Raw genomic sequence first — 27717 nt, 5'->3', positions numbered from 1 at the left:
TTACAGGTGGATAAGCTACTGATATTTCAGAAGTTTGATGCAACAGAAGGTGAGTGACTCTGGGGCAGAAGCTGTTTCATAGTCTTGTAATCATGACCCATGGAGAGAGGTGTAAACCATTCCCTTTCTCAGATCCTTTCCGTGCTCTTTTTGGCACCATTTCTGATCGCATTCCATCTGTACAATAGGATGGATTTGCATGTTTAGTTACTGTTATCTACTTATTTTTTGCTGTAAAAAATAGCACTATCACACCAAATCCTTGTCCTCCCCCACACCTGGGCCAGTGATAGAGTCCATGAACATAAATACCGAGAGCATTTCAAGTAATTGCCTTGGTCAGACAAACAATGATAACCCAAATGATTAATGAGCTAACCACTGCTCTTCAAATGTTGAGCATTGATTGGCATTTCTGAACTATAATAGGACAAAAATGCCACAGAGTTTAATCATGCACCACCTCCTCAATCATCTGACTCTGGTATATCTATGATAGATTTCCACAGCTTCCATTTAGAAGTGGTTGAGGTAATAACTGACTGGGAACTTAGGAAGCTACAGCATTACTTTTTCATGCATGCAATCTTAGATATTTCCAGCAATGTCGGGAGCAAGCTGGGCATTTGAGAAGAACTGAAAAGGACATGGTGATGCATTGATGGAAGAACAGGAATGAATATTTTTAGTCTCAGTAAGGGAATAGATGACCAATGTTTTCACTGAAACATTTACCTTCAAGGTTCACCCTGTTGGATGGGGGAGGGGGTTGAACTTCTGAATCAAGGGCTAGCAACCCATTAAAAAGGGTCAAGGATCAAGGGATCAAATTTATTTGCAATTTACATATACATGTATTAAGAAATGAATGTAGTGTGTTGCTATCACATGTAACAAAAATAAGACAACATTCCAAATTTATACAGAATAAAGAATTATATAAAAATAAGGCTGTAAGTATAGATATGGAATAAAATGTCCATAAATACTTAAATACCAGAATGTATTTGCAACGTACAAAAACTATTTTAAAGTATTCACAGTGCAGTTGTAGTTTTATGCAAATAAAACAAAGTGAGGCATTTTAAGCTTAACTAAACCTGTAACACATTTTGTTGAACTCCAAAACCTACACCACAAAAATGCACTCAAAACCTTTAACATAATAACATCATCACATCAGATCAGTCTCTTAAAGCAAAACCCCAACTCAATGTCAGTGGTAGTGAATTATGTACATTTCTCCCAATTACGTTACCCTACACAGCCGCCCCCCCAGCGTTTACTAAAACTAGCTTTGTGAACCTGTCTGGAGTTTGGTCAAGCTACCCGCTCAGGTCCTGTTTTCAGTGGGTGGAGGAACCGCAGGGGGCTCTGGCTCATCCAGAGCTGTGTTGACAAGCTCATGGTCATGTTGTGATTCCAGGGGAAGGAATACTCCAAATCATGGTGGACCGGTTTAAGGAAATCTACCAAAATACGTTCAGGTTTACCCCTCTTAGCTATCATAAAAGTCTTTTCTCTCTATTCCAAATAAGGGGGCCTAATGGGATGTTAGTATGCGTCATGGCGGACGAAAATGAATGAGGCAGGATGTTGGTCAACAGGAACCCAGGAGCGCTGTGCGCCATGATGAGAGGTAGGAATAGGTGCGAAGGAATTGAATTGACTGAGGAGCGTGGAACGCTGTTGAGAGGCCAACAAGGAATTAACTTACCTGGAACTTGTAATGGCTGTTCATATACCAACTCAGCCATGGACAACTGTATGTCCTCCTTTGCAGCAGTTCTGAGCCCCAGCAGGACCCATGGGAGGCAATCGTGCCAACACTCATCAGTCAGGGAAGCCCTCAGAGGAGCAGGGAAACCAATCACATAGACCATTGGACTGCGGGGCACACACCGTGGCCTTCGCAGCTCAGAGCTCTGAAAAGAATTGAGGACAGCGGTCAGAGGAAATATCAGAGAAGGTGAGAAACCCAGGTGCTGATGGACACCCAAGCCACATCTGCGGCTGTTGTCAATGCTAGAGGGATGACTAGTGGCCGCCTGGTGATACAGTCCACTATGGTTAGAAGATGTGTGAAACTGTGGAAGAGGGGAAGAGGGCCAACAAGGTCCACATTGAAATGGTCAAACCATCGCTAGGGAACCTCAAAGGGTGCCAATGGTGCCTGAACATGACAATTAATTTTTGCCTTCCGGCACTCCACACAAGCTGCAATCCAATCACGCATGTCCTTTCTGAGGCTGTGCCAAACAAACTTTAGTGGAAGTGGTTCCTGTGAGGCCTTCCAGACCGGATGCGAAAGGCCACGTATGGAATTGAAAGCAGTCCGTCTCCAGTTTGGGGGCATGTTGGGGTGAGGGCAACTGGTTGAGACATCACACAAGAGAGAAACCCCAGCTTCTCCCAATTTAATGCCGGCCAACTGCAGGCCCATGACTGCTGTTCAGTAACACTGGACCTCAGGCACACCGGCATAATGAACCCCTATGTGTATGGCCTCAACGGATAGCCATAAGGGGCAGTTGGGCACAGCATTATTTCTCCTCTTGATATGCTGTACATCCTTTGTGAACTCGGATACGTAGGCCAGGTGGCATTGCTGACTTGCAGACCAAGCGATATCGCATGCACAGGGGGTTTGTGGCCAACTAATGCTGTGAAGTGGTGACCCTCCAGAAGAAAACAAAAATGGCAGCCATCTAGATAGAGGCCAAGAAACTCACAGTCAAATATATGCACTTCCTTTCATGGGGATGAGTTGCTAATTGAAGAAGACGATCGGCTGCCACATTCCTCCGACCAACTGTTTGTGTACAGCACCCACAGCATAGTCTGAGGCATCAGTTGTAATGGCTATGGGTGCATCGGGGAGCGAGTGCGCCAGGAGGGTCGTGTTAGAAAGAGCTCGTTTGGTATCATCAAAAGCCCTGGTCACGTCTGCTGACCAGTCAAGCCCTTGATGACGGACGGGTATTGCCTTTAAGCTCACTATACAGGGGAAGCACAAGTTCAGCAGCTCACAGAATGAAGCAGTTATAGATATTCACATTACCTAAAAACTCCTGTAGGTCTTCAGTAGTGCATGGTGATGGGAAATCCTTAATAGCGGCTACCTTTGGTGGGAGGGGTTTTGCACCTTCTGTGGAGATGCCATGGCTGCGAAAGTCAATTTTCGGCAACACATTTAGCAGGGTTAATAATCAACCCATGTTGGCTTAAGTGCTCAAAAAGCGTGCAGAGTTGAGAAACGTGTTCAGATTTGGATGCACTGGTGGCAAGTATGTCGTCAAGATAAAAGGGAAATCTAAGTCTTCTAATGCAGAGTCTATCAGCCATTGGAAAGTCTGTGCTCCATTTTTCAGCCCAAGTGGCAAGGGCAGAAATTCAAGAAGGACAAACAGGGTTATCACAGCTGTTTTGGGAATATCCTTCAAGAACACAGGCAGCTGATGGTAGCCCCCAACTAGATTGACTTTGGAAAAAATTAACTTTCTGGCTAAACTTGACGAAAAGTCTTGAATGTGTGGGGTCGGGTAATGCTTGGGGCTGGTGTCCTCGTTAAGACATCAGTAATCCCCAGATGGGCTGCAACCAACATCGGAGTTGGGGACCATACGAAAGGATGAAGCCCAGGGGCTATTCGAACAGCATACAATGCCGAGTCTTTCCATGTTGGGAAACAACTTGTTTGGGTCTAGTCTACATGCTCAGACATGGATTTGCAGGCCAGTTGTGAGAATGTGGTGCTCAAACTCATGGGTTTGCAACTGTAGTGGAGAATATGGGTTTGGTGAGGTTTGGGAATTTACCCAGCAGACAAGTAAGCTCACATGCAGTGGTGCATGCACTTGACAGAGTTGTTGTGCAGAACTTACTGGGGGAGCAGGGTAATGACCCAAAGTCCTTGACATCCACAAGCCGGCAGTTCTTAAGATCGACCAACAGCCCTTGGGCACACAGGGAGTCTGCACTGAGCAGAGGTCTAGTCACTTTAGCCAGGACGAAGTCTCACGTGCAACGTCGCCCACTGAAGTAAGTCTGGATCCTGCTACCGATGGTGCCCTCCAGTGAGGTTTTGTCATTTGTTGTCTTCTCATCAATATGCAACGCTGCTAGCAAACTCACTTGAGCACTCATGTCACACAGGAACTGTCTCCCAGAAAGAGCGTCCGTAATGAACACCAGATGACGCTGGCAGCTGGAACCCACGGTGTCCATGGACCTCTGATGTCCCGAGGCGCTGGCACTGTCGAAGCTACAAGGTGGTTGGCACTTTCTAGCGTTCGTACCAAAACGAGCGTGATAAAAGCACAGACCCCAGTATCATCTGTTTCACAGCTGCAGATGTCCTTTTATCGGGGGCCTTACTGACCGGGCTTATTGAGGTAAAGAAAAGAGGAGGAACAGTGGACAGCTTCCTGGCTAAGTGTAGACTATTTTAGCAAGCTCCCTATAGTCCACCACAGGTGTATTAGCAAAGGCTATGTGGACTTGATCAGGCATTTGCTGCATGAAGAGTTCTTTAAAAATAAAACAAGGCCGGTGATTTCTAGGAGAGACAGCTTCTGGTCCGTTAGCTCTGGAGGCTTAGCATCGCCGAAGCTGGGCAAGGAGAGCAATTGTTGGCGAGCTCAGACTCCAATAGTCCAAAAGTCTGTAAATGGTGTATTTTCAGCGACTGGTATTTATCACATTCAGGCGTGTGTTTGAACCGATTTGACACTCTTGCCGCCATGGAACTGCTGAGTGATGCTGTCACGATGTGAAGATTTTTCCCAGACTGAATTGGCCTCAGATTGTACGAACCAAGCATTGGGATTTTACTCCCAAAACTCCAGCAGTTTCAAAACAACTGCATTGGCTGATATGTTTACCAACTCTGGAATCGTCAAAACTGTAGCTTTATGCAAATAAAACAAAGTGAGGTGTTTTATGTTTAAATAAACCCGTAACACATTTTATTGAACTCCAAAACCTGCACCACAAAAGCACACTCAAAACCTTTTGTGTAATAACTTCATCACATCAGACCAGCCTCTTAAAATGAAACCCCAACCCAATGTCAGTGGTTGTGAATTACATACATTTTCCCCAATAATGTGGCTGAGGTAATAGAGTGTAGAGGGGAGGGGAGGGTGTCTAATTAAAGTGGTTAATAAGATTGTTGGGGAAGAAACTTTTAAGATGGCGTGAGGTTTTGATTTAATAGCCCCATCTCGCTTCCCTGAAGGGATCTTTTGGAGAAGGGCAGTTTGCTGAGTCGGTAACCCATGAGATAATTAAGTTATCTCTGGAAAAGAGGAATGTAAAGGAAGCAATTGAAAAGCATATGTATGCTTTTTACTGCTTGAGCGAAGGCCTCAGAGAGCAAAACCAGAAAACCCACCTCTTATAAAATAATCAAAATACTGTTTTGCTGTCATTCGTGAATGCATCCCTCATGACTTGGAGACCATCCAACTCATAGAAGGATTCCAAATGCCACAAAACTGTTTTAATAGTCTTATGTTTCATCTGCAACTGATAATGGTGGGCTTTGTATCCATCTTCACATACTTCAGCCAGGTTTGGGATGCAGATCGTCAACAAGTATGAAGTGAAAAACAGCATTGGCCAGCAGATCTACACTGCCGTTGCAAAGAGTAGCAAATGCTACCGAATCATCTGTGGGAAACAGCGTCCGTTCAAAGTTTGTGTTCAGGACACTATGGGCACTGACGCTATGTACTTCAAGCGGCCTTTCCGATGTTCCTGGTTCTGCTCTCCATGCTGCCTAGAGAAGGTTAGTGACTAATTGAAATGATTATGGACGTTTGCCTATTTTTCTTGCATGTTTACAGTATACCTTTGCTTCCCTTCTCCCATCAATCCCCTGAAGCCCCTTCCTACCCAGCACCCAGACAGATCCCTTTGTCTGGTGCTCAGCTGTATCTCACTCCTAGCTAGCGGTGGTTCAAACCCAGCTTTAGCGATACGGATTGGCTGGCCACTGGACTGGTGATGGCGTCTTACATTACTAAGACTCCAGGAGCATGGCTGGAACCGTAGCGGAGTGCCAGCGCCAGCGACCCAGGTTCGATCTCGCCACTGTCTGCATGGTATGACTCAGTTCTTCCCAAAGAACGTCCGGGTGCTCTGGTTCCCTTCCACATTCCAAAGCTGTACAGGTTAGGTTCAAAGGTCCAATTTAATGTCAGAGAAATGTATACAATATACATCCTGAAATGTTTTTTCTTCGCAACCATCCACGAAAACAGAAGTGTGCCCCAAAGAATGAACAACAGCTAAGCATTAGAACTCCAAATCCCCCCAGCTCCCCTCCCTCCTGCGCGTAAGGGGAAGCAAGCAACATCCCCCCCCCTCTCGCCACAACAAAACAAAAGGATCAGCACCTGCCACTGAGCACTCAAGCATGAGGAAAGCATAGCAAAGACACAGACTTGCAGTTACCCCAAAGACTTTGCATTTCACCAGGTATACAACATACCACAGGCTCTTTCTCTCCCTAATAAGGGAGAAAGAGGTGTCTCCATTTTCCCAGCAAGACGGGAGACATAACAAACAACTCGCTGGTTTACAATGTTAAAAGTCCACTTCGTCACTATTTTTGAGCTCTGTGCCTGAAGATCACAAACATCTCAGATCTCCTGGCACACAGCTGTAGATATTTCAACTCCCCCAGCAACACATGGATCTCCTGCTGTGACACCGACCCTCGATCCGGCCATCTCCAGAGACCCAAGATCCTAGGCTTCCAAATCCAAGCTGGACTCTTAGGCCGAGCCTTTGACATGCCAAACAATGGCCAGTTATGAAGCCCCAAAAGCGGGTCCCATTCCCTCAAATAACTGAAGTCAGCGTGTAACTCCAGGTCAGGGCCTTCAAAAGAACCTTGAAAGGGAAAAATAAAGATATTAAAGGTGGAAATAGAGCTGTTTCCGAAGATGCAAGCAAAGGAGTCACTGTTTAGGACCATCGTTACTCTGCTCCAACTCCAGGTTTAGTAAGCTGTGGGCATGCTATGTTGGTGCTGGAAGCACGGTGGTACTTGCGTGCTGCCCTAGCGTGTTCTCAGACTGCGTTGGTCATTGATACGAATTATGCCTTTTACTGTGTTTCAGCGTTTCAATATACATGTAACAAATCAAGCTGATCTTTAATCTTTATCTCTGTGGAGATGCAATATTTCAGATAAAGACTCTGCTTGTTCTGTCAGAAATCCCATGCCATGGACTTCCTGAGCCAGTATTCCTTCGCAACCAGCATCTGAGTGGCAGGACACTGATTACCAGAGTTCAATCCTGTTGTCCAGTGCCACTCATGTAGGAATTCTCACATTCCCTGTGTGATCACGTGGGCTTAAACTGGGCGCTCATGTTTCCTCCCACATCCCAAAGTTGTGTAGTTTGATAGGTTAATTGACTGCAGTGAGGTGGGTGGTGAGACAATCTGGGACAGGGGTAGTTAATGGACATCCTGCAGAGAAACTGAAACAAGATATAGAATAGGATTGTTAGGGTTGCTCCAAGGGCTGGCAGAGGCTTAATTAGTTGAATGACCCCAGCTATATTGCAAGAAAATATTTAAAAAGCACACTGTAATCACCTTGTAGTTTTTATGAGAGATACCTGTGGACAATGTAGCTGCTGTGGTGCATTTTTGACATTATTCTATCGGTAACATTTCAGAGTTATTTCACATTTGCTGTGAAATGTTTTAAGATAAACTGAAGCTTTTAAATCTGAGAATCTTCTTTCAGACTTTACCTCCCCAACACAATTCATCCACATTGAGTTCTCTCTCATTTCCTTTACAAACTACCCCATTTACCTCCATAATATGTGATGCTCCAATCCTTCTCAGACAAAGATATTTATAGCAAATAGAATTGGACAGTGGGATCTTAGCATAGTGGTTAGAACAACACCTTACAGTACCAGTGACCTGGGCTCATTTCCCACCGGTGGCTGTTAAGGAGATCATATGTTCTCCCTGTGATTGTGTAGATTTCCTCCAGGTGCTCCAGTTTCCTCCCACAGGCCAAAATGTACCAATTGGTAGGTAAGTTATCCCATGATTAGGCTAGGATTAGGATTATATCAGGGGATTGCTGGGCGACACAGCTCAAATGGCCACAAGGGCCTATTCCACGCTGTAAGTCAATAATAAAAAAAGTTTAATCTTTCAATCTACATACATCTTAATGTCAATTATCTTATACAGTGGATGATACCTCCCTCTATTTCTTGTTGTCAGGGCATCTCTACATGTGCCTGTGGTACTCTACAATGTTATTTTCCATTATTCAGTGATCTAAAGAAAGAAATCCTTATTGTGTCAAGCAAATAACCCCAAATTATACCAAAACTAAATGGAATATTCACATTATCTGTCTTATCCTTCCACAGAAAATTGTTAAACTTTCTGATTCCATTCACAAGTCATCATGGCCTAAATTCCCTGTACAATTGTGCTTAGTTCTGAACTGGTGGTGTTCTCCCTAGGCTGTGCAGCTGTTAACCATGACCACTCCCAGACCATTTCCAATGTTATGTGAGGTAGAAGACAATGGAAGGTGAAGGGGTTTACATTCCCAAACCTGCTCACAATACTCCAAGGGTGGCCTTACCAGTGCTTTATAAAGTTTCAACATTACATCCTTGCTTTTATATTGTAGTCCTCATGAAATGAATGCTAACATCACATTTGCCTTCCTCACCACAGAATTAACCTTAAAGCAATCCTGCACAGACTCTCGTCCCTTTGCATCTCAGTTTTTTTGTATTTTCTCTCCATTTAGAACATAGTCAACCCTTTCACCTCTTCTCCCAAAGTACATGAATGTACATTTACTAACAGTATTCCATCTGCCATTTCTTTGCCCATTCTCCTAATCTGTCTAAGTCCTTCTCAAGCATCTTTACTTCCTCAAAACTACCTACCCATATCTTCATATTGTCTGCAAACTTTGCAACAAAGCCATCAATTCCATCATCCAAGTCATTGACATATAACGTAAAAAGAATCAATCCCAACACAGACCCCTGTGGAACTCCACTAGTCACCAGCAGCCAGTAAGAAAGGCTCTCTTTATTCCCACTCTTGGCCTCCTGCCAATCATCCACAGCTTTATCCATGCTAGAATCCTTCCTTGAAAGTAATTGAAAATCAGGATGACTATATTAGTTAGTAGCCTACGTTGTTTCAAAAGATATGTTGAACATGGATATGCTTCAAAGAGATCCAGGCAGATAACAAGAGCAAATAACTTCATACATCTTTCACAACAAGCTAGTGGTAAAAAACTCTAGAATTAAAACATACGTAGGAACCCTTACCAGTGTTAAGTGAGTCATGACCTATGTTATAATGTCAGGCTACCATGTAGCATGCAATGAATAATTTTGATAATTAAGATCTAAATCTGTCCTTACGCTTCCAAATCTCTTCAATACCAGAAGTTATGTGTGCTGAAAAGAACTCAATTTCATGCAAAGTGTAAGATTCAAAATTAAGATGTGCGTTTCTGAAAGAGGTCTGGGTTAAAGTCAAAGGACAAATGTGATTTAATTATGTCCGGGGACAAATGTGATTTAATTATGTCTGGGTTAAAGTCTGTAAACAAATGTGATTTAATTATGAACGCAGAAGCCCTGACAAGATTAACTGTTTGTGGAATCATTGAAGTCCTGAGATATGGACTATTGTTTTACAGAAATGTGTAAAAAAACAACTCCAAATATGGAATGGGAAAACACTGTGTACCTCCCGAGTCAGGGAGGGGGGTGGTAAGGAAGAAGGATAAAACCTGCTGCCCTGTAAGGTTCAGGGTTCCCTTCTCTGAGGGGGCCCAGCTCTGCAGAACTGTTAATAAACTTTGTTTCCTTGAATTTGTCTTGAAGCCATTATTCGGGAGCGTGGCTCGTTTCTGACACAAAGGCAGTATAGATTAATCAGCGTTTGATGATGTTTTAATTGTACATAAACTTTGATGCTCCGATATGCCAGAACACCAAATGGGTTCTGATCTGCTCCTTTAGATTTAAGTGGGGAGAGAAGGGTGCTATATTAAGAGAAATGAATGGGCATGTGATTGTTGCTATTTACTGGGTGAAAGGTGGGTGGGGTCTAATTGCAGTTGCAGAGTTTTAGAAAGTCATTGCTTGAAGTGGTAATCTGGTTAAAGAACGGCCAGAGGCTAATAAACTAAGAGTTATACATTTCAGAGGACCTGATTGGGAATGATCTTTTGCATTTAGACTGTGTAAAGAAAGCAAAATATGTGAAATTTTAAAAAAAAGAAATGGATGGAATTGATAGAATAGCAAGACAGGCAGCATCATTAGTTTATCTCATCTTCAGCCACTCAAATTGAAAGTGCTGATGTTTGGGCAACGTTCAATTCTATTCATAACCTTTCAGCAACAAAACAATGGATGCCTTCATACTGTAAGGACTACAGAATATTCAATCATATACCAACAACTGGAAAGTAGCATTCCTTCTACAAACATTCCAGTCATTAGCTACCCTCCAGCGAGCAAGTTTAAAAGCTTATTTTAATATTTATTGTATTAGCGTTAGTGAGGCTCCCACCATCAATGTCCTTGGCGTCACCACAGGGCAGCCATATTCATGCCGTGGGTGAGAGGCTGGCTAGCCTGTGGCATACAATTCACCTGCCAAGTTTCCAAAGCCTTTCCGCCATCAACAACACTTAAGTCCAGAGGGCAAAGGATTCCATCTTCTTGAATGAGTGTAACTCTAACAATCAAGAAGATCAATACTATTTATTTAAAAATAAACAGGCCTCTTGGCTGACCTTACATTCACCACCATAAGCATTCCATTATAGCGCGCGGGAGTTGCAGTAATCACCTCCTGCAAAATGCTGCTTACAAATGCTAGTCTAATAGTTCTTTCCAACCCCCATTAAATCTGTTAGGAAGACTAGCATGCCATTAAAAAAAAACACTTGTGCTTCATACAAGAAAGTTGAATGTTTTCAGTGTATTCTGCAAATACCAGTAACTTTCAAAAGTAATTTTGCAGATTATTCAGGATAAAGCTGCTGTTATTGATTAATTGCACAATTGCACAGTGTTTTTCTCTGTTGCTCTGTAAATATGCACATTCCTGTAGTGGTTGACAGATTAGAGGCTTAGAGACACGGTTACATAGCAGGGAAACAGGCCCCTTTAACCTACCGTAGATTCCGGACTACAGAGCGCACCTGATTAAAAGCCGCTGGCTCTAATTTTAGAAATAAAATCAATTTTTTAATTGTAAAGGCCGCACCGGATTTTCGGCCGCAGGTGTCCCACGTTGTAATATGAGATATTTACACAGAAAGATATTACACGTGAGGATTTTTTAACTTTTAATTAAATCCATATGGTAACAAAAACAAATACATATTGCAAATGCTTTTTTTCGAACCGTGCCCGTAACGCGGCTACTTTTAAATATACGTTGCGTATACTTCTTTACTGAACAACATTCCAATATCTCCTAACGACTGGTAAAAAATATATATACTACAGCCTACCAGGAAAAGTTATTGATCACCTTTAACTTAAAAGCAGCGTTCGCTCAGATCCAAAGCCGCTCGCGTAATGCGCTCCCTCCCTCCGTCCCGTTTCATCGCAAACCGGCATTTTCCCACAAGACACCGCGAAACCGGGTGTGACGTCATAGCATCCCGCGATGTAGTACAGAAAACAAATATAGTTAAAACTCTTCTAACTTTAACTAGAAAATGAATTACTAAGCGAAAATATTATAAACTAAGTAACTGCCATAAGGCAGCACAATGCTTCGAGTGTTTTCCATGTTGATGAGGGTGAGTACAAATGACTGATTTACAATAATTTAATTGTGAAAGTGCGCTTGATTTATCGTACAATTTCATTGGACCTCTGTGAACTACTCATCAATTTTATTGGTCTACTGTTATGAGGCAAAATGTTTACGAGGCGGCATGAAAAAAATCATGTATTAGCCGCTCCGTATTAAAGGCCGCAAAGTTCAAAGCTGTTCAAAATGTGGGAAAAAAGTAGCGGCTTAAAATCCAGAATCTACGGTAATTCTTCTTGCTGATCAAAATGTGTATCCAACCTAATTCCATTTACCCATATCACTCTAAACCTCTTCTACTCAGGTATCTGTTACATGTCTTTTAGAGATTGTAACTGTATCCACTTCTACAGCATCCTCTGGATGATTCATGCAATAAATGCACTGATAGTTTTATCTTCTGTTGTCTCTAAACTATTTTTGAAGGACAAATGTGACTGTCTATTTATGACCAGGTCTCAGTCATACAGTTTTGCTCTGAAAATAGAATTACGTACTCAAGAAGCTGCAGTACCCATTTCAATTGTCTTCCTATTCCATAATTTTGATGTATTTCTTTTACAGTTAGAAGTTCAAGCTCCAACTGGTGAACCAATAGGATATGTTATCCAAAAATGGCATGCATGTTTGCCGAAGTTTAATATTCAAAATAAAAACAGAGACACTGTTCTAAGGATCCGTGGCCCATTTTCACTTTATGGCTGCTGCAATTCTTTCAACTTCAAGGTACGTATTTTTCTATAAATTCTAAGTAGAACAAATGACGCAATGCACCATTTAAGATTAAAATATTCCCAGTGCCTTCATTTCATAGAGGGATGCTTAATCGGCATTACACTTCAGTCTTTCAGAATTAGGTTTAACGTCACTGGCGTATGCTGTGTAATTGGTTGTTATGCAGCAGCAGTGCATTGAAATATATATTAATAAAATCAGTGAATTACAGTAAAAAGTATAAAAGTTAAATTAAATAAGTAGTTCACAAAAAAAAGTACTGAGGGACTTTTCATGGGTTCAATGCCCATTCAGAAATCTTATAGCGAAAGGGAAGAACCCATTCCTGAACATTGAGTGTGTGTCTTTAAGCTCCACTGCCTCGTCCTTGATGGTAGTAATGAGAAGAGGGCACGTCCTGGGTGATGGGGAGTCCTTAATGATGGATGCCACTTCTTTGAGGCATCGCTCTTTGAAGATGCCCTGGATGCTGGGGAGACTAGAGCCCATGATAGAGCTGATTGAGTTTACAACTTTTTGCAGCTTGTATTGATCCTGTGCAGTGACCGCCCCCATACCAGACAGTGATGCAGCCAGTTAGAATGCTCCCCACAGTACATCTGTACAACGTTGCGAGTGTCTTTGGTGACATACCAAATCTCGTCAAACTCCGAATGAAATTTTGAATCAGAGGCAATAATCAAGAATGGCAGGACGGATTTTCTCCATTTACCTCATTTCTGATGGCGTTTGCTTAATATGGGAGAAAAATGCAGTCCTTTGTGCCTCTGTTATTATTAGGCTAATCACATTTCAGTTTCACACTGAAAGAAAGGATCCATTTAGATTTGGGCATGAGAGAGACAACAGGTTGCAGGAATATAAGTGTTGAAAAGGGATTGCTCTGAGAGCTAGTTTAGAATTGATGGGTCTTGGGGCAAGTCTTTATGTCAAAATAAAATGAGAGAATGCAGGAAAATATTACATTGAACCTCAGACCACCTCAGCACATCCGGAACCACCTTAGAGCCTGCGCTATTATTTAGAGTGTCATCAGTGTCATGAGGCTGGGAAACACAGCAGCAAAGTTACGCACAGTACTGATCCACAAACACATTTGAGGTAAATGGGCAAACATCAGCTCATCTGCATAATTAGCCTTAGTTAAATCATAAAATTCCAAGCCAAATTCAGTTTGAGCAGAAAAAAATTGCACAATCAGAATGGCTCCTGTTTACCATAGACAATTGGATAGATCAAATAACACACACTAAAAGCTGGAGGAACTTAGCAGGCCAGGCAGCACCTATGGAAAAAGATTAGTCAACATTTTGGGCCAAGACCCTTCAGCAGGACTGAAAAAAGAAGAGAAGTCAAGTAAGGGGGTGGGGGAGGGGAGGAAGAAGTACAGTAGGTAGGTGATAGATGAGACCACTTGCCAAGTTATAGCACATCTACCTCTTTTCAACAATTCAGATCTTGAACAAACTGTCAAAACCCCAATTATTACTACATTGTGACCAGTCTAATCACTTTTCACCAAATTAGACATTGTTTTTTTTAAATTATAATTGTCTTTCTGTAAAAGGTTGTGTATAATTTATGTTTTTCTCATGAACACTGCTTATATGATGAAATGTGCCTGTGCTGCTGTTACAAGTAAGTTTTGCCATTGCAACTTACGTTGTGTACACATAGGTATAAGAACATGCATACATGTACTTATACATATGACAGGGTACATATATCCAAAGCTGTCCATGCCAAAGTAATTTAAGTGCTCATCTAGATGCTTCTAAAATGCTGCCACTGACCTAGCTTCAACCATTCTCTCAGAGAGTGCATTCTACATGATTAACCACTTTCTGGGTGAAGAAGGACCTCTAAATTTCTTCCCCTCCCCGTCTTACCCAAAGATTATGTCCTTGAGCTTTTTCTACCTCTGTTAAAGGGGCAAGTTTCCTGCAAACTTCTCCTCATAATTTTAAATGTCATGTCCTTCCTAACCAACTCTGTGAAGAAAGAATAGATTTAGTTCCACCGAAGCAACATCCTGATAAGTCTCCTGTGCACCCTCTGCAGCACTGCCTCATCTTTCCTGTAGCATGGTATATAAATTGCACATTGTACTCTTGATGAGGTCTGACCAAGGTTTTGTAAAGAGTGTAACCTCACTAATTATACATTTAATGTCCGGGGTAATGAAGCTCAGCATGCCATATGCCTCTCTAACCAATTTATCTACCTCAAGGGTTATATGGAGATGTATTCTGCAGTCCCTCTGGAAATCAGTATGTCCTTCCAGTCCGGTCCTTTATGTCCTAGATGAGTTTGCACTCACAAAGTGTCAGGAAATGTACAGGAGGCTTGACCCAAATGCAGAGCAGCAGCAGAGACAATTTAACAGTCTGAATAACTTTGATAACAAACTGCAAAATAACAAGGTACAAGTGGCCACAAAACAAGGGAGAACAGGTACTTAACACAACAAGGTAGCTGAAGGCTAGGAGGAATTGGTTGACGCCTGCTGGTTCATTGAGAGAACAAGGACTGTGGATGAGAGCTAGGTTTAAACAGGCTGCACGTGAGTGGCAGGTGACTCCTGTTAGTTGGGTGGAGATTGCGAGGTGCTTGTCTGTACAGGCCTGATAGAACACCAAACCACCCCCCCAACCTGACGGACTGGATGGTCCGGATGGTTCCGGTGGATCTCCTAAATGAGTGATGGATCTCGATTGCACCTAAAACCTCTCCTCAGGCTGTACCCTTCCCAGTTGACCAGGTACTGCACACCCCATCTTGAATACTACATGAATCCATCAACCGGTGAACTGTGTACACCAAACCACCTTCCACCATCTTAGGATCCATGAGCTGGTCCATGGACAATGGGCTTGAGGCAGAACATGTGGAAGATAGGTGTGATCCTGAGGGACGGTGGTAGCTGGAGATGGTAAAGTGACTGGATTGATGTGATGGGTAATCTTGAAGGGACCAATGAACTTTTTTTAGCGCGTTGCACCAGACAGTCAGCCATTCTCGTCTGGTGCAAGGTGTCGGGATTGGTCCCCTTTCAGATTAACTGGGTCACGATATGAATGTTCCTGACTCGACCCTTTTATTTTCACGAGGCCGAGTGGCTAGCTCGACGCTCAACCCGGCACGGATGGAAAGCGTGCTCAGGGGTGGCCCGACTTGGATTCAAACTCGGGAGCCTTCGCCCTGGAGTCCGGCACTGATGCCATTGTGTCACCAGCCTGCCAACCAATGAATCAGGGTGAGAGATTGCAGAAATGGAGACTTACCCTCAGCCCATTTTTCCATTCTCCAGCATCCTTAATCCAATCGTCTGGGCCTGTGTCTGGCTGTTCACCCACACACAGAACACCAATGAATCAGGCTGAGAGATTGCAGTATTCTGTGTGCAGGTGAACAGCCAGACACAGGCCCAGACGACTGGATCAAGGATGTTGGAGAATGGAATGATGGGCTGGGGGGTAAATTGCCATTTCAGCTGGGTTGAACTGTCATGACAGGGCATCCACCTTAGTGTTCTTGGAGCCAGGGTGGTAGGAGATAGTGAAGTTGAGTTACTCAAAGAAGACCCAGTAAGCCTGACATGAGTTGGGTTGGTGGGTCTGTTGCATGAACGTGAGGCACTGGAGGCCAGTCCAGATCAGGAAGGGCTCAGTGTTTCCCATCAGCTAATGTCTTCATTCCTCCAAGGCCCAGTTCATGGCAAGTGTCCCCCTACCTCCTACTCCATAATGCACTGTGTAGAGTTGAACTTGTGTGAGAAGAAGGCACAGTGGCATGTCGTCTCATCCAGTCCTCGCAGGGAGAGGATGTCCCAGCACCCACATCAGATGCATCCACCTCTCTCAAGAAAGGACCAGAAGGGTTCAGATGATGGAGAATTCCAGAGGTGGTGAAGTGTCTCCTGAGCTCCTTGAAAGTGTGGTCCATGGCAGCAGGCCAGGTTATCCATGAGGTAGGTGACTTGGTGAGAGAGGCGAGAGGAGCAGTGATTTGTCTGTAGTTTCTGACGAACCAGCAGTAAAAGTTGGAGATCCCCAACAAGCGTTGTAGCTACCTCCTGTACCAAATAAAGTGGCCACATATTGCACGTTCATGGTCTTCTGCTGCCCTAGCCCATCCACTTTAAGGTATGATGTGTTCTGTGTCCAGGGATGCATTTTTGCCCACCACTGATGTAACACATTTTTATTTGAGTTACTGTTTGAACCGGTCTGGCCATTCTCCTCCAACTCTGTCATTAATAAGGCATTTTCACCCGCAGAAATGCTGTTCAATGGATGGTTTTTTTTTCGCACCATTCTCTGTAAATTCTAAAGGCATGAACATCCCAGAAGATTAGCAGTTTCTGAAATATTTAAACCACACCTTCCAGCACCAGCAATCATTCCACGGTCAAAGTCACCTAGATCACACTTCTTCCCCATTCTTCTTTTATGCATTGTGTTGCTGCCACACGATTGGTTGATTAGATATTTGCATTAATGAGCAGGTCTACAGCTGTATCTAATAAAGTGGCCTCTGAGGGTAGATCACAAATAACTAGTTGCTGTTTTTTTTCCATGTATTTCACGAGTGAACTCACTTGAAAAGTGATTAATTCACTGTAAATTCCATTCAAACACCCTAAATCTGTGAAAGATAACTATTTTTATTCTAAGAAAATGTTCAGATGACCAGCAGAATAAGGAACCTGCTCAAAATATAAAATAAAAACCTTAAGAAGGTTACAATGATAATAGGCGATAAATGCCTGCTCCTTAAATAAATATCTAATAATTCTTTCAATTTTTTCCACTCTAATGACCTCTGGGCAGACTTTTTTCTGTTTTCATCTCCCTCTATCTAAAATAATTCATTTTAGAATGTGCACCTCCCTTGTCTGATCGAAGACATTTGGTATAAACACATGACTAATGTGAGGTCATGTCTACTCTGCCTTAGCAACATGAAGTAACTCGAGCAGAAAACGCTCTTCAGGCATTTGCATATAAATATAGTTGGCAAGTGAAATCCGGTTAGTAAGCAAGGACGAGAAATACATGAAACCAAAGTCCATTCACATATCCACCACTTGGTCTCACTAATTTTCCCAACAGCAAAGTTAAAGTATACCTGAATAAACTAGGTGCATATGTGTAATGAACCCATATGCTTGAAATGGTGTCTAATACTCACCTTTTAATTCAAAAAATCTGTTCCCCCAATAAAACTAATTGAAACTTGCAGATTTCAAATAAGGGGCCTCTCTTTAAAACTGAGATGAGGAGGAATTTCATCCGTGGAATTCATTGCCTCACAAGGCTGTGGAGGCCAAGTCACTGGTTTTTAAGACAAGACTGATAGGTTGTTGACTGGTTAAAGGGGTTAAAGGCTATGGAGAGGCAGGTGAATGAGATTGGAAAAAAAAACAAAGCATCCATGACTCAATGGCAGAACAGCCTTGATGGGCTGAACGGCTTTATAATGCGGTTTTATGGTCTTATATATCGAATTTTCATTCAAGAGTTGGTTTTGAATCTGCATTCAACACCCATTCAAGATCATGGCAATTCTCTTTTATGACCAGAACTTTTCTTCACTTTCCATTTTTTTCTCAATTATCTTAAATCTCCCTGCACTCGCATTGAACCAAATTAAAGTCACGAGATTCTTGTCCATGTGCAAGGAAAGAATTGAGATGGTTTCCATCGCTTTCCTTGCCATTTTATCTTCAGGGTACTTCCTGCTTTGGGGCTGCATGACAGCCCTACAATGGGATAGGAAAGGAAGTTGCTTCACACTGTCTTTTTCCTGGATTTGGTCCATAATTTAAGAGGAATGTTTTCATCTCAGTTAACTAGGCCTACTTTATGAAAAATCTTAACCCAGCTTTTCAAAGTCAGATGTAAGTACTCCTGTTAAGCCTCTCATTACTCCATTTTCATAGATACTTCTCAATACACTGATCTTTATCACTTTTTTCACTCTCCACTCCCATAATCAATTATTTATACCTGCTGGCTCAGAGGCATAATGCGACCTCTAAACCAAAGCCTCATTCTCCTCAGTCTGATGAACTAGTTATATATCACAATATTTTTGGGGGCTTGTTATGGTCTGATTCACCTTCATATTGACTATATGGAAATGGCTATAAAGCATTTTGATACATTGAGAATATCTTATAAGTCACAGTTCCTTCCTTCTTCCATTTACTCCTCCCCATTCCTACTTCCCTCCTCCTTTCCTTTCTCCATCCTACCCCAACTGCCTCCTTTGATCCCTTCCACCTCCACCTCCTTCTTACCACCTTCCTTTCTTTCTGCTCTCTCTCCATGAAATGGTATTGCCTGCTATCACTGGTATCAAGACCATTTCTGAAATAAAAATAAAGCTTTATCTGACCCTTGCAGTAAATAATGTAATCTCAAGCATTCCATTCGTCAAAATGAGGATTAAACACCAGCTAAGTACATCTGGAGCTCTCAAATGTCTCAAATTTACTTCTTTACTTTCTGAAGCAAATCTTGTTTACCTGGATAAAAAATAAGCTGGGCTTGATCTGACCTAAACTCAAATGCTTTATTAGAAAAAAACCTGACCCTACCCGAAACCCAAATGCCGTGGGGCCCACGTCTGGTAACTGGGCACTGCTATTTTCCATTGTTATCTTCTCTTCCACTTTTTAACAGATAAAAACTCTTCATTCAAATGAAGAAATAGGAAGAATCGCAAAGATCTGGGGTGGACTCACGACTGAAGTTCTCACAGAAGCTGACAAATTTGAGATCAGCTTTCCAATGACTTTGGATGTTAATATTAAAGCAGTTCTGTTGGGGGCCTGTATTTTAATTGTAAGTATAGAAGTATTCACACAACAGGCTAGTGTAATTACACAACAAGGGAGAGTCTAAGGTACAAAGAAAGATCAAAGTAATCCTCTCAAACTAACAAGATTGAGAGAAGATTTCTTATGTGATTAAATTGTTTCTTTAGAGAAAATAAACATATTGATATTCACAGTACGATACTACACATTCCAGTTGTGCAATGGGTTTATACAAAGAGAGTAAAATAAATGATCGGTTATCAGTATGTCTAGCAAGGATACAGCACAGTAAAACTTTGAATTATATTCCAGTAGGAGTCAGTAACCTTAAGAACTGTGAAAACCTAGGAATTATATCCCAGTGGGAGTCATAACCACACAACATATAAAACCCCAAGTAAGCACAACAAAATAGAAATCAGTAAGGTCGGGAGCTGGGAAACCACAGGGATAACATCCAAGCATGAGTCAGTAAGCTCAGTGCTGTGAATAAAGAGAATTGTATTCTAGAACCAATCATTAACATCAGGTTCAAAATTCAAAGTAAATTTATTATCAAAGTATATGTCATCATATACTGAGATTCATTTTCTTGCAGGCATTCACAGTGTATGGAAAGTAAATAATTGCTTTGATGAATTGAAGTTACAATGTGGAGTATCTATCCATAAATTATTCTGTTTATTATTTTCATATGAGGCTTCAAATGGTATATTTTAATTGATTTTGGCAAGGTAATAACTCCACAGTATACTCTAGTGGGCAGTATTTTTAAAACTGGAAATTGCTCATCTGTGACAGAAATTCAGATGAGGCAATAGGATAAAATATGTATCATTAGAGCTGAACTCAGCAAACTGAGTTTGGCTCTGTTATGAACAATGAACTGAATACTGAAAACACAGGTTGCAAGGGCTGTTGATCTGATGACAGCCAAGAGGTTTCCTACCTCACAATCTAATGCAATGATAACAATCCCCTCTGTTGTTTTAAAATCCTACTGCTCACTCCAAATGTGATTAATTATTCTCTTATCACTAAATAATGCTCTTTTATCTGTTCTGATCCCCATCCACTTCTACTAAGATTTAAATGGCCCACTTTGAATCAAATTTGAAACTAAACTTTTTCAGTCACTTGACATTGGTTTGCCCCACGGATGAACTTGATGCACCATCAATAACTCACTCTGAGACGTAGGAAACGAGGTATCGGCTTTTATTGACTGGAAGAATGAACAACACTACATCCTGGGGAATGAGGCTGGGCAACAGGCCTCAGTTGCCTTTATACAGGGGTCTGTGGAAGGAGCCACAGGAGCAGTTAGCAGGGGTCTGTGGGAGGAGCCACAGGAGCAGTCCAGACAGGTATATGTAGTTCACCACAGAACTTCTGACCCAATTCTCTTGATCACAACCGCCTAAGAATCCCCCATTTTTGAGGGTCATTATTTAGCCCATCTGCCACTGAAATCTTCATCAGAACTTCTGTCACATCTAAAGCTGGCTACTGGAACCCCCTCAGTCTCAGTCACCCAGTGAATCCATGTCCGAAGTCACCCAGTGTCTGAGAATCAAAACCTTCACTGTAATTTGCAAATCCCTTCACTGCCTGACAATCTCTTCCTATATTTGGCCTTCTTCTGACCTTGCCTTTGGATCCTGTGCTTCAGTAAAATTCTGGCCTCGTGCACACTTCAATGTCCCTCTTCTCTGCCAATGGTAACTGTGCCTTCATTCACCAAATATTCCCTCCTTTGCCTTCTTTGAGCCCAAACCTGCACCTATTTAAGAATACTATTTAATACCTGACTGTTTAACCAGCATTTTAGTCAATCTTCCTGCTTATGTGGTAGATTGTTAAAGTTTCTGTGTAATTGTGTCATATAACTGCTTTTTGTTTAGTCAACAGTGATTACACTTCTAAAGTAGCCATTAGCTGTACTTTTCTGGTTCACCATAGGGTAGTGCATTTACTTTAAATATGGAAATCTTCCTTTTAAATAAATGTAGTTTCTTTGATTTTGCAGGATTGTATGTATTTTGAGCAACAGACTTTTTGAAAGGAAACAATAATGACTAAAAAAGTAAGTATATTAACATAACACACAATATGATCGGTATTAAGCCTCAGTACCTGCGGTATAATTGCTAATAAAAACCCTGTTGATATTCTGTTTCAACGTGCAGGCGTTTACACTTCAGAGATACTTCCACACTTTTTCCCACTATTTTGAGAGCCTGCCTTTCCTGGAGGATGTTATTGATCGAAAAATAATTAATTTGGCTTCAATATTGATTCAGGTTAAGTGCAACTACTTTTAAATACTGTGCATGGGCAGGAAGAAAGGATAGAGGGAGTGAAGAGCAGGGTATTGGAAGAAGTGTGCAAGCAATGAACAGGCAATGCTGCATTACGGAAAGTCTTGCCTTTTTTGAAGATGGTCCCTATAGCAATTTTCTGTAAAATGAAGACAATTTATCTCCACATGCATCAAGAACATGAGTTGTAGTGATCATAAATTTCATGTTTATTTGTTTACTTTTCCAAGTAAATTCCATGAGTGCAAACTTTTTCCATATCCCAAATATTTTGGTCATGATTCATGAATTCTATATGTGTGAATTTTCCTTATCTGAACGGTCATAATGGAGGGGTCAATTGTATATCATTCAAAGTTCACAGACAAAAGTCGTTAATATGACATCAATTAATATTTTAACTCCAATTTTAAATAAAATCAGAAAATTCTGTGCATGCTTACTATACCAGTCAAGGGAGAGAGAAACAGAGATAATGTTCTAGGAAAGTAAACTTTCAGTCAAACTGGTTAGATGACTACTTTTGAAGATTTGTTTAGAGCAGCAGGGAAAGGATACAAGTCCAAAGGTTCAGTAATGGGACAAGTAGAGACTCAAAAGTTAAGTCTTGAGGAATTGAAAACGGAAAAAGTGTTGTCATCGTCAACGGCAGTCTGAAAAAAAATGGAAGCAGGAGTATACATGTGTTTTCTTTTGCTTGCTATTTTCAATGTGCTGTGTATGTTTTGCACCATGGCCCGAGAGAAATGCTGTTTCATCTGGCTGTATTCATGTACGGTTAAATGATAATTAAACTTGAATTTGATTAGATTTGATTTAATTTAAGTTCTGATCCAAACTTGGTTTACTCAGTGGAGCCACAGGAGTCTGAAGATACAGGAATCTGGAGCAACAAAAAAATCTGCTGGAGGAACTCAATGGGTCAGGTAGCATCCATGGGAAGAAAAGAATTGTTGACATTTCATGTCAAGACCTGGCATCATGTCCTGATGCAGGGATCTGATGCAATGTCTGGATTTGAAACATCAACAATTCCTTTCCTCACACAGATGGTACTCCACCCATTGAGTTCCTCCAGGAGATTGTTTGCTCTTTGTTAAACTCAGTAATGAGCTTGATGAATGTATTCTAAATAAATCCTGTTAAATTTTTCGCTCTCCTATTTTAAATGTTGTTTTATCTTTTAGAAATTCTGGAAGAGGAAATTCCATATCCAGGAACCAAGAGCTTTGATATTTTTGTTCTGTTCCATCGCCAAACTGTTAAAAACTAGAAGTTGCATAGCTACTGATCAATGTTGAATTTTGAAGATTGGAACAGATTCAATGTTGAATTTTGAAAATTGGAACAGATTCTTGTTTTGGGATGATTGCAGAGCTGCAGGAAGAATTGTGTCTTTATTGGCAGACTTCCTTGTGTTATGTTCCAAGCAAGCAGACGGTAGAGTGTGATAGAGCACTGGCCTTTAGCACCTTGGCTTGAATTCTAGTTTAGAAAGTCATCCGTCTGTGACGCACTTTAATGGAGTACCTCCAGATAGGTCAATGCCTGCAACACAGAGGCTCAGTAATAATCGGAGCTTTAAGTTTGACTTCAGTCAAAAAGGTTATTGGATTTGCTTGCTGAAGAAGAAATCTCTGTTGGTTTCACTTCTGATTGAAGTATATTGATACAGGTCTGTTGTCGGGCTGTTTCCTGCTTGGCTGGAGCTGCCTGTTTGACCCGCTGGGGGTAAGAAATTCAATTTGCTACTCTCCAACTTATTCCTACCTTACCCCTCAACATGTGTCAAAGTTCAGGCCAGTAATTTATCAGCCCAAGTGTTCAAAGACAGGCCAATAATTAGAGGGGAAAAAAACTTACAACAAAGAAAAGAATGTTTTATTATAGTTCAAAAGTAATAGTTTAAACAATTATATAACAAGTTTATTTAAGATCTGATGAGGTGCGCTATTACATGGACATCTGAACTGCCAGTGCTGGATGGACAAGTCATCCACATTTCCAGAAGCAAGAGATACGCTGGGAGGGAAGGATAGTGAGACCAGCAACACAATGTCACCTTATTACCACCAATATTTACCTGAGGCTAAAAGCATCATGTGATACTTTCATGATTGAATCTAATGGAACGGTTTAAGATTCTTGTTTGTTCTAACACCTCAAAATAACTTCGCTAGTGATGATTCTGATGTAAACATATTGCCAATTTTGCATAACAGTCAATGCTAAACTTTCAATTACTGCTGGGCTTGTTCCATTCTAAAGCTAATACTGTAACTTAATTACACTAGGTTGGGATGCTTTTCTTCGTTAATAATTGGAGTTCTAAATAATCTGGATGGTCCAACCTGTACTTTTACAAACAGCTTATTGTCCTAAAAAAAGAAGTGCTGAGCTTAGTAACTAAGTTCACAGAGCAAAAAATAAATGAACCTGGATTCTACCTGTCTGTGTAAATTATTGTTGATTTCTTTTTTAAGTAAATGACAAAAGCTCCAGGAGAATTTTATATTTGTGGACACCCAGTTTTAATAGTTTCTCTCCAGTGAGTCCTGATAAAGGGTCTCAGCCCAAAATATTCACTCTTTATTCCTGTCCATAGATGCTGCCTGACCTGCTGTGTTTCTCCAGCATTTTCAGTCTTTTGCTTTGGATTTCCAGCATCTGCAGATTCTCTTGTGCCCACGTTTCTCTCTGCTGGTTGTATGGGAGCATCTGCCGACTTCTGCAGGATTCTGCTGGAATGGGCACAAAGCATGCTGGGAGCTGGATGGGAGCTGGGTTTCCCATGATCTTGTTTGTGGGTAAACCGTTCCAGCACCACAGATCCAGATCCTGTCCTCGTGGGGCAGCTGGACTTTGCTGCTCACTATTGTGCCACCAGCCGTTTGGTGGGATTCAGACGGGAAGCTCTGCATCACGATGTCTGTCCTGGGGTGCCAGGGAGAAACATCAAAGGGTGGGGTGGGGGACTTTCAGAACATAGAGCATTGTGCCAGGTTTGATGGCTTGATCTTTAAATCTTCTTTTTGTCTGATGTTCAGGGGCACTGTACATTGAACATAAAACTGTACAGGCACTGCAGCCCACAATGTTGAATCAACCTTTTAACCTACTCTCAGATCAATCTAACCATTCCCTCCCACATTACCCTCCATTTTCTTCAATCCATGTGTCTAAGAGTCTCTTAAATGTCCCTAATGTGTCTGTCTCTACAAGCAGCCCTGACATTGTGTTACACACACCTACCACCTTCAGTGTAAAAAAAATCTCAGTTATCAAGTCTACTCAGACTATGACATACCTACAGTTCCTATACTTTCTTCCAATCACTTAAAAATTATACCACATTGTACTAGCCATTCCCACCTTGAACTTGGTTCCCAACAATGATTTGAGGGTTGTTATGCAGTACTTTGCCATGTGCGGGCATTTGGAATAAGCATGAAGCAACACAGGTGCCAGAGTGCTCAATTTATATTTGGTGTTCCCTTGCTAGATCCAATCCCTCCGTTATTGGAAGTGACCATCATGCTCAGCTTTCATATACATCATACCAAAGGAGCCTTTGGAGTTACAGCACTGACCTCTCATAGATTCAGCTGGAAGGAACTAGTCAAAAGGACCTGTTCATTTCTTCGATGGCTTAGGCGGGGCATCCCCTTGAGGTAGTTATTCACATTAACAGTGCCAATGTGGGTCTGCCAATTGATCTCAACACCCTGGTTACAGATGGGAATACTAATCTCTACTGCTTCTCACCAAACCAGCATTCCACAAAAATGACAGTGCATATTCTGCATGTTCAAATAACCTGTTCCAACAGAATCAGGAGCCACTCTAGAATGGACATTGAATATGGAATGATAATTTCCATCAAGAAAGTCTAACCACCTCGCAATATTTATATTTCATTTGGAAATACAGCATGATAATGGCCCTTCCACTCCAACAAGCCTGCTTCATCCATTTACATCCATGTGCCCAATTAGCCGATTATTCAACAATAATACTAACACTGAATCGCTCACCGTCAACATCCTGGGAATCACCACTGACAAGAGAATTTACAGGAGCAGTTACATAACTATCACGGGAGGGCCAGGACAGCTCAGGGCTTAGTTGTCCTGTGATGCGTAACCCTCACAGCCCTCCACCTCACCCCACCATAAGCATTAGAAAACCATAGCTTATTATGAAAGAGCACCACTCATGACAAATCAGCCCAGATGAATGGTAGTTCGTCCACCCTTCTAAACATTCATTCCTTCCACCATGGGCCCACAGTGACTGCAGGATGTATCAGTTGCAATGGCTACAGAGATACTTGCCTGAAAAGCATATGCCAAGTCAATATTTTCCACCAACGATGAGAGGCAGAGTAAGTCATACAAAATACTGGAGGAACTCGGCTCAGGCAGCATCTGTGGAAAGGAATAAACAGTCGACATTTCAGACCGAGACCCTTCATCGGGACTGGAAAGGAAGGGAGAAGAAGCCAGAATAAGATGTGAAGGGGTGGGGGGGGGGGGGGGGAAGGAAGGAGGACAAGCTAGAAGGAGATAGGTGAACACAAAGTACACTGCAAATGCTGTGGTCAAATCAGGATGTACAAACAAGCTGGATAACTCAGCAGGTCGGGCAGCATCCATTGAAAGGAGCAGTCAACGTTTCGGGCCGAGACCCTTCATCAGGACTAAAGAAGGAGGGGGCAGGGGCCCTATAAAGAAGGTGGGGGAGGGTGGAAAACCAATCAGAGGAAAGATCAAGGGGTGGGGGAGGGGAAGCAGGGAGGGGATAGGCAGGAGAGGTCAAAAAGGAATCTAAGGGGAAAGCACTATGGATAGTAGAAGGCAGAGTCATGAGAGGTGATAGGCAGCTAGAAGAGGAGACAGAGTGATGGTGAGATGGGGGAAGGGAGAGGGAGGGAATTACCGGAAGTTGCAGAATTTGATGTTCATACCAAGGGGCTGGAGACTACCCAGACGGTATATGAGATGTTGTTCCTCCAACCAAAGTTTGGCCTCATCATAGCAGTAGAGGAGGCCATGTATGGACATATCCGAATGGGAATGTGAAGGAGAGTTGAAGTGGGTGGCAACCGAGAGATCCTGTCTATTGTGGCGGACGGAGCTTAGGTGCTCAATGAAGCAGTCCCCCTGCCCCCTCCTTCTTTAGTCCTGACGAAGGGTCTTGACTCGAAACGTTGACTGCTTCTCTCAAACGATGCTGCCCGACCTGCTGAGTGCATTCAGCTTTTTTGTAAATCTTGAGGAGATAGGTGAAGCCAGGTGTGTGGAGGAGGGGGGATGAAGTGAGAGGTTGGGAGGTGATAAGTGAAAGAGGAGAGTGAACCATGAGAGAAAGGGAAGGAGGAAGGGCATAGGGGGGAGGTGATAGGCAAGTGAGGAAAAGAGAAGAGGTAAGATGGGAGCCAGAGTGGGGAATGGAAGAAGAGGAAAGGGGGAGGGAAAAATTACCAGAATGGAATTCTTCAATTCCCTGCTTTGGCTCCTCTGCCTTCCCGCCTTTTCCATTCCCCACTCTTGCCTCTTCTCTTCTCCTCAGCTTCCTACCACCTCCCTCCTTCCCTTTCTCCCAAAATTCACTCTCCTCTTCTACCTGATTCTTTCTTCTCCCACCTTCACCTTTTCCAACTATCACCTCCCAGCTTCTCACGTCATTCCCCTTCTCTCACCCACCAAGTTTCACCTTTCCCCTCCTAGCTTGTACTCCTTCTGCTCCCCCCACCTTCTTATTCTGGCTTCTTCCCACTTTCCTTACCGTCCTGCTGAAACTTGGACTGTTTATTCCTTTCCATAGATGCTGCCTGACCAGCTGAGTTCATCCAGCATTTTCTATGTATTACTCTGGATTTCCAACACCTGCAGACTCTGTTGTGATAGCAATGAGAGGCACATGTGAATACAGGTACCTGCATGTTCTTTCATCATTATTGGCTTGACA

General features: G+C 42.2%; 1 protein-coding gene across 1 annotated transcript; it reads left to right on the top strand.

The window, feature by feature from the left end:
- On the top strand, window positions 1-27717 carry LOC140724603 (phospholipid scramblase 2-like; the record flags this gene model as incomplete). Its single annotated transcript, XM_073039027.1, has 6 exons — window positions 1-49; window positions 5571-5791; window positions 12430-12591; window positions 21456-21512; window positions 22935-23478; window positions 27574-27717. Coding segments are annotated over 4 exons (465 nt in total), but the record flags the coding sequence as incomplete, so codon positions are not given.

This window comes from Hemitrygon akajei, chromosome 3 (assembly GCF_048418815.1).
Source record: "Hemitrygon akajei chromosome 3, sHemAka1.3, whole genome shotgun sequence".
NCBI classification, from domain to species: domain Eukaryota; kingdom Metazoa; phylum Chordata; class Chondrichthyes; order Myliobatiformes; family Dasyatidae; genus Hemitrygon; species Hemitrygon akajei.
The sequence above is the reverse complement of the archived record's forward strand: the minus strand, read 5'-3'. Positions and strand labels throughout refer to the sequence as shown.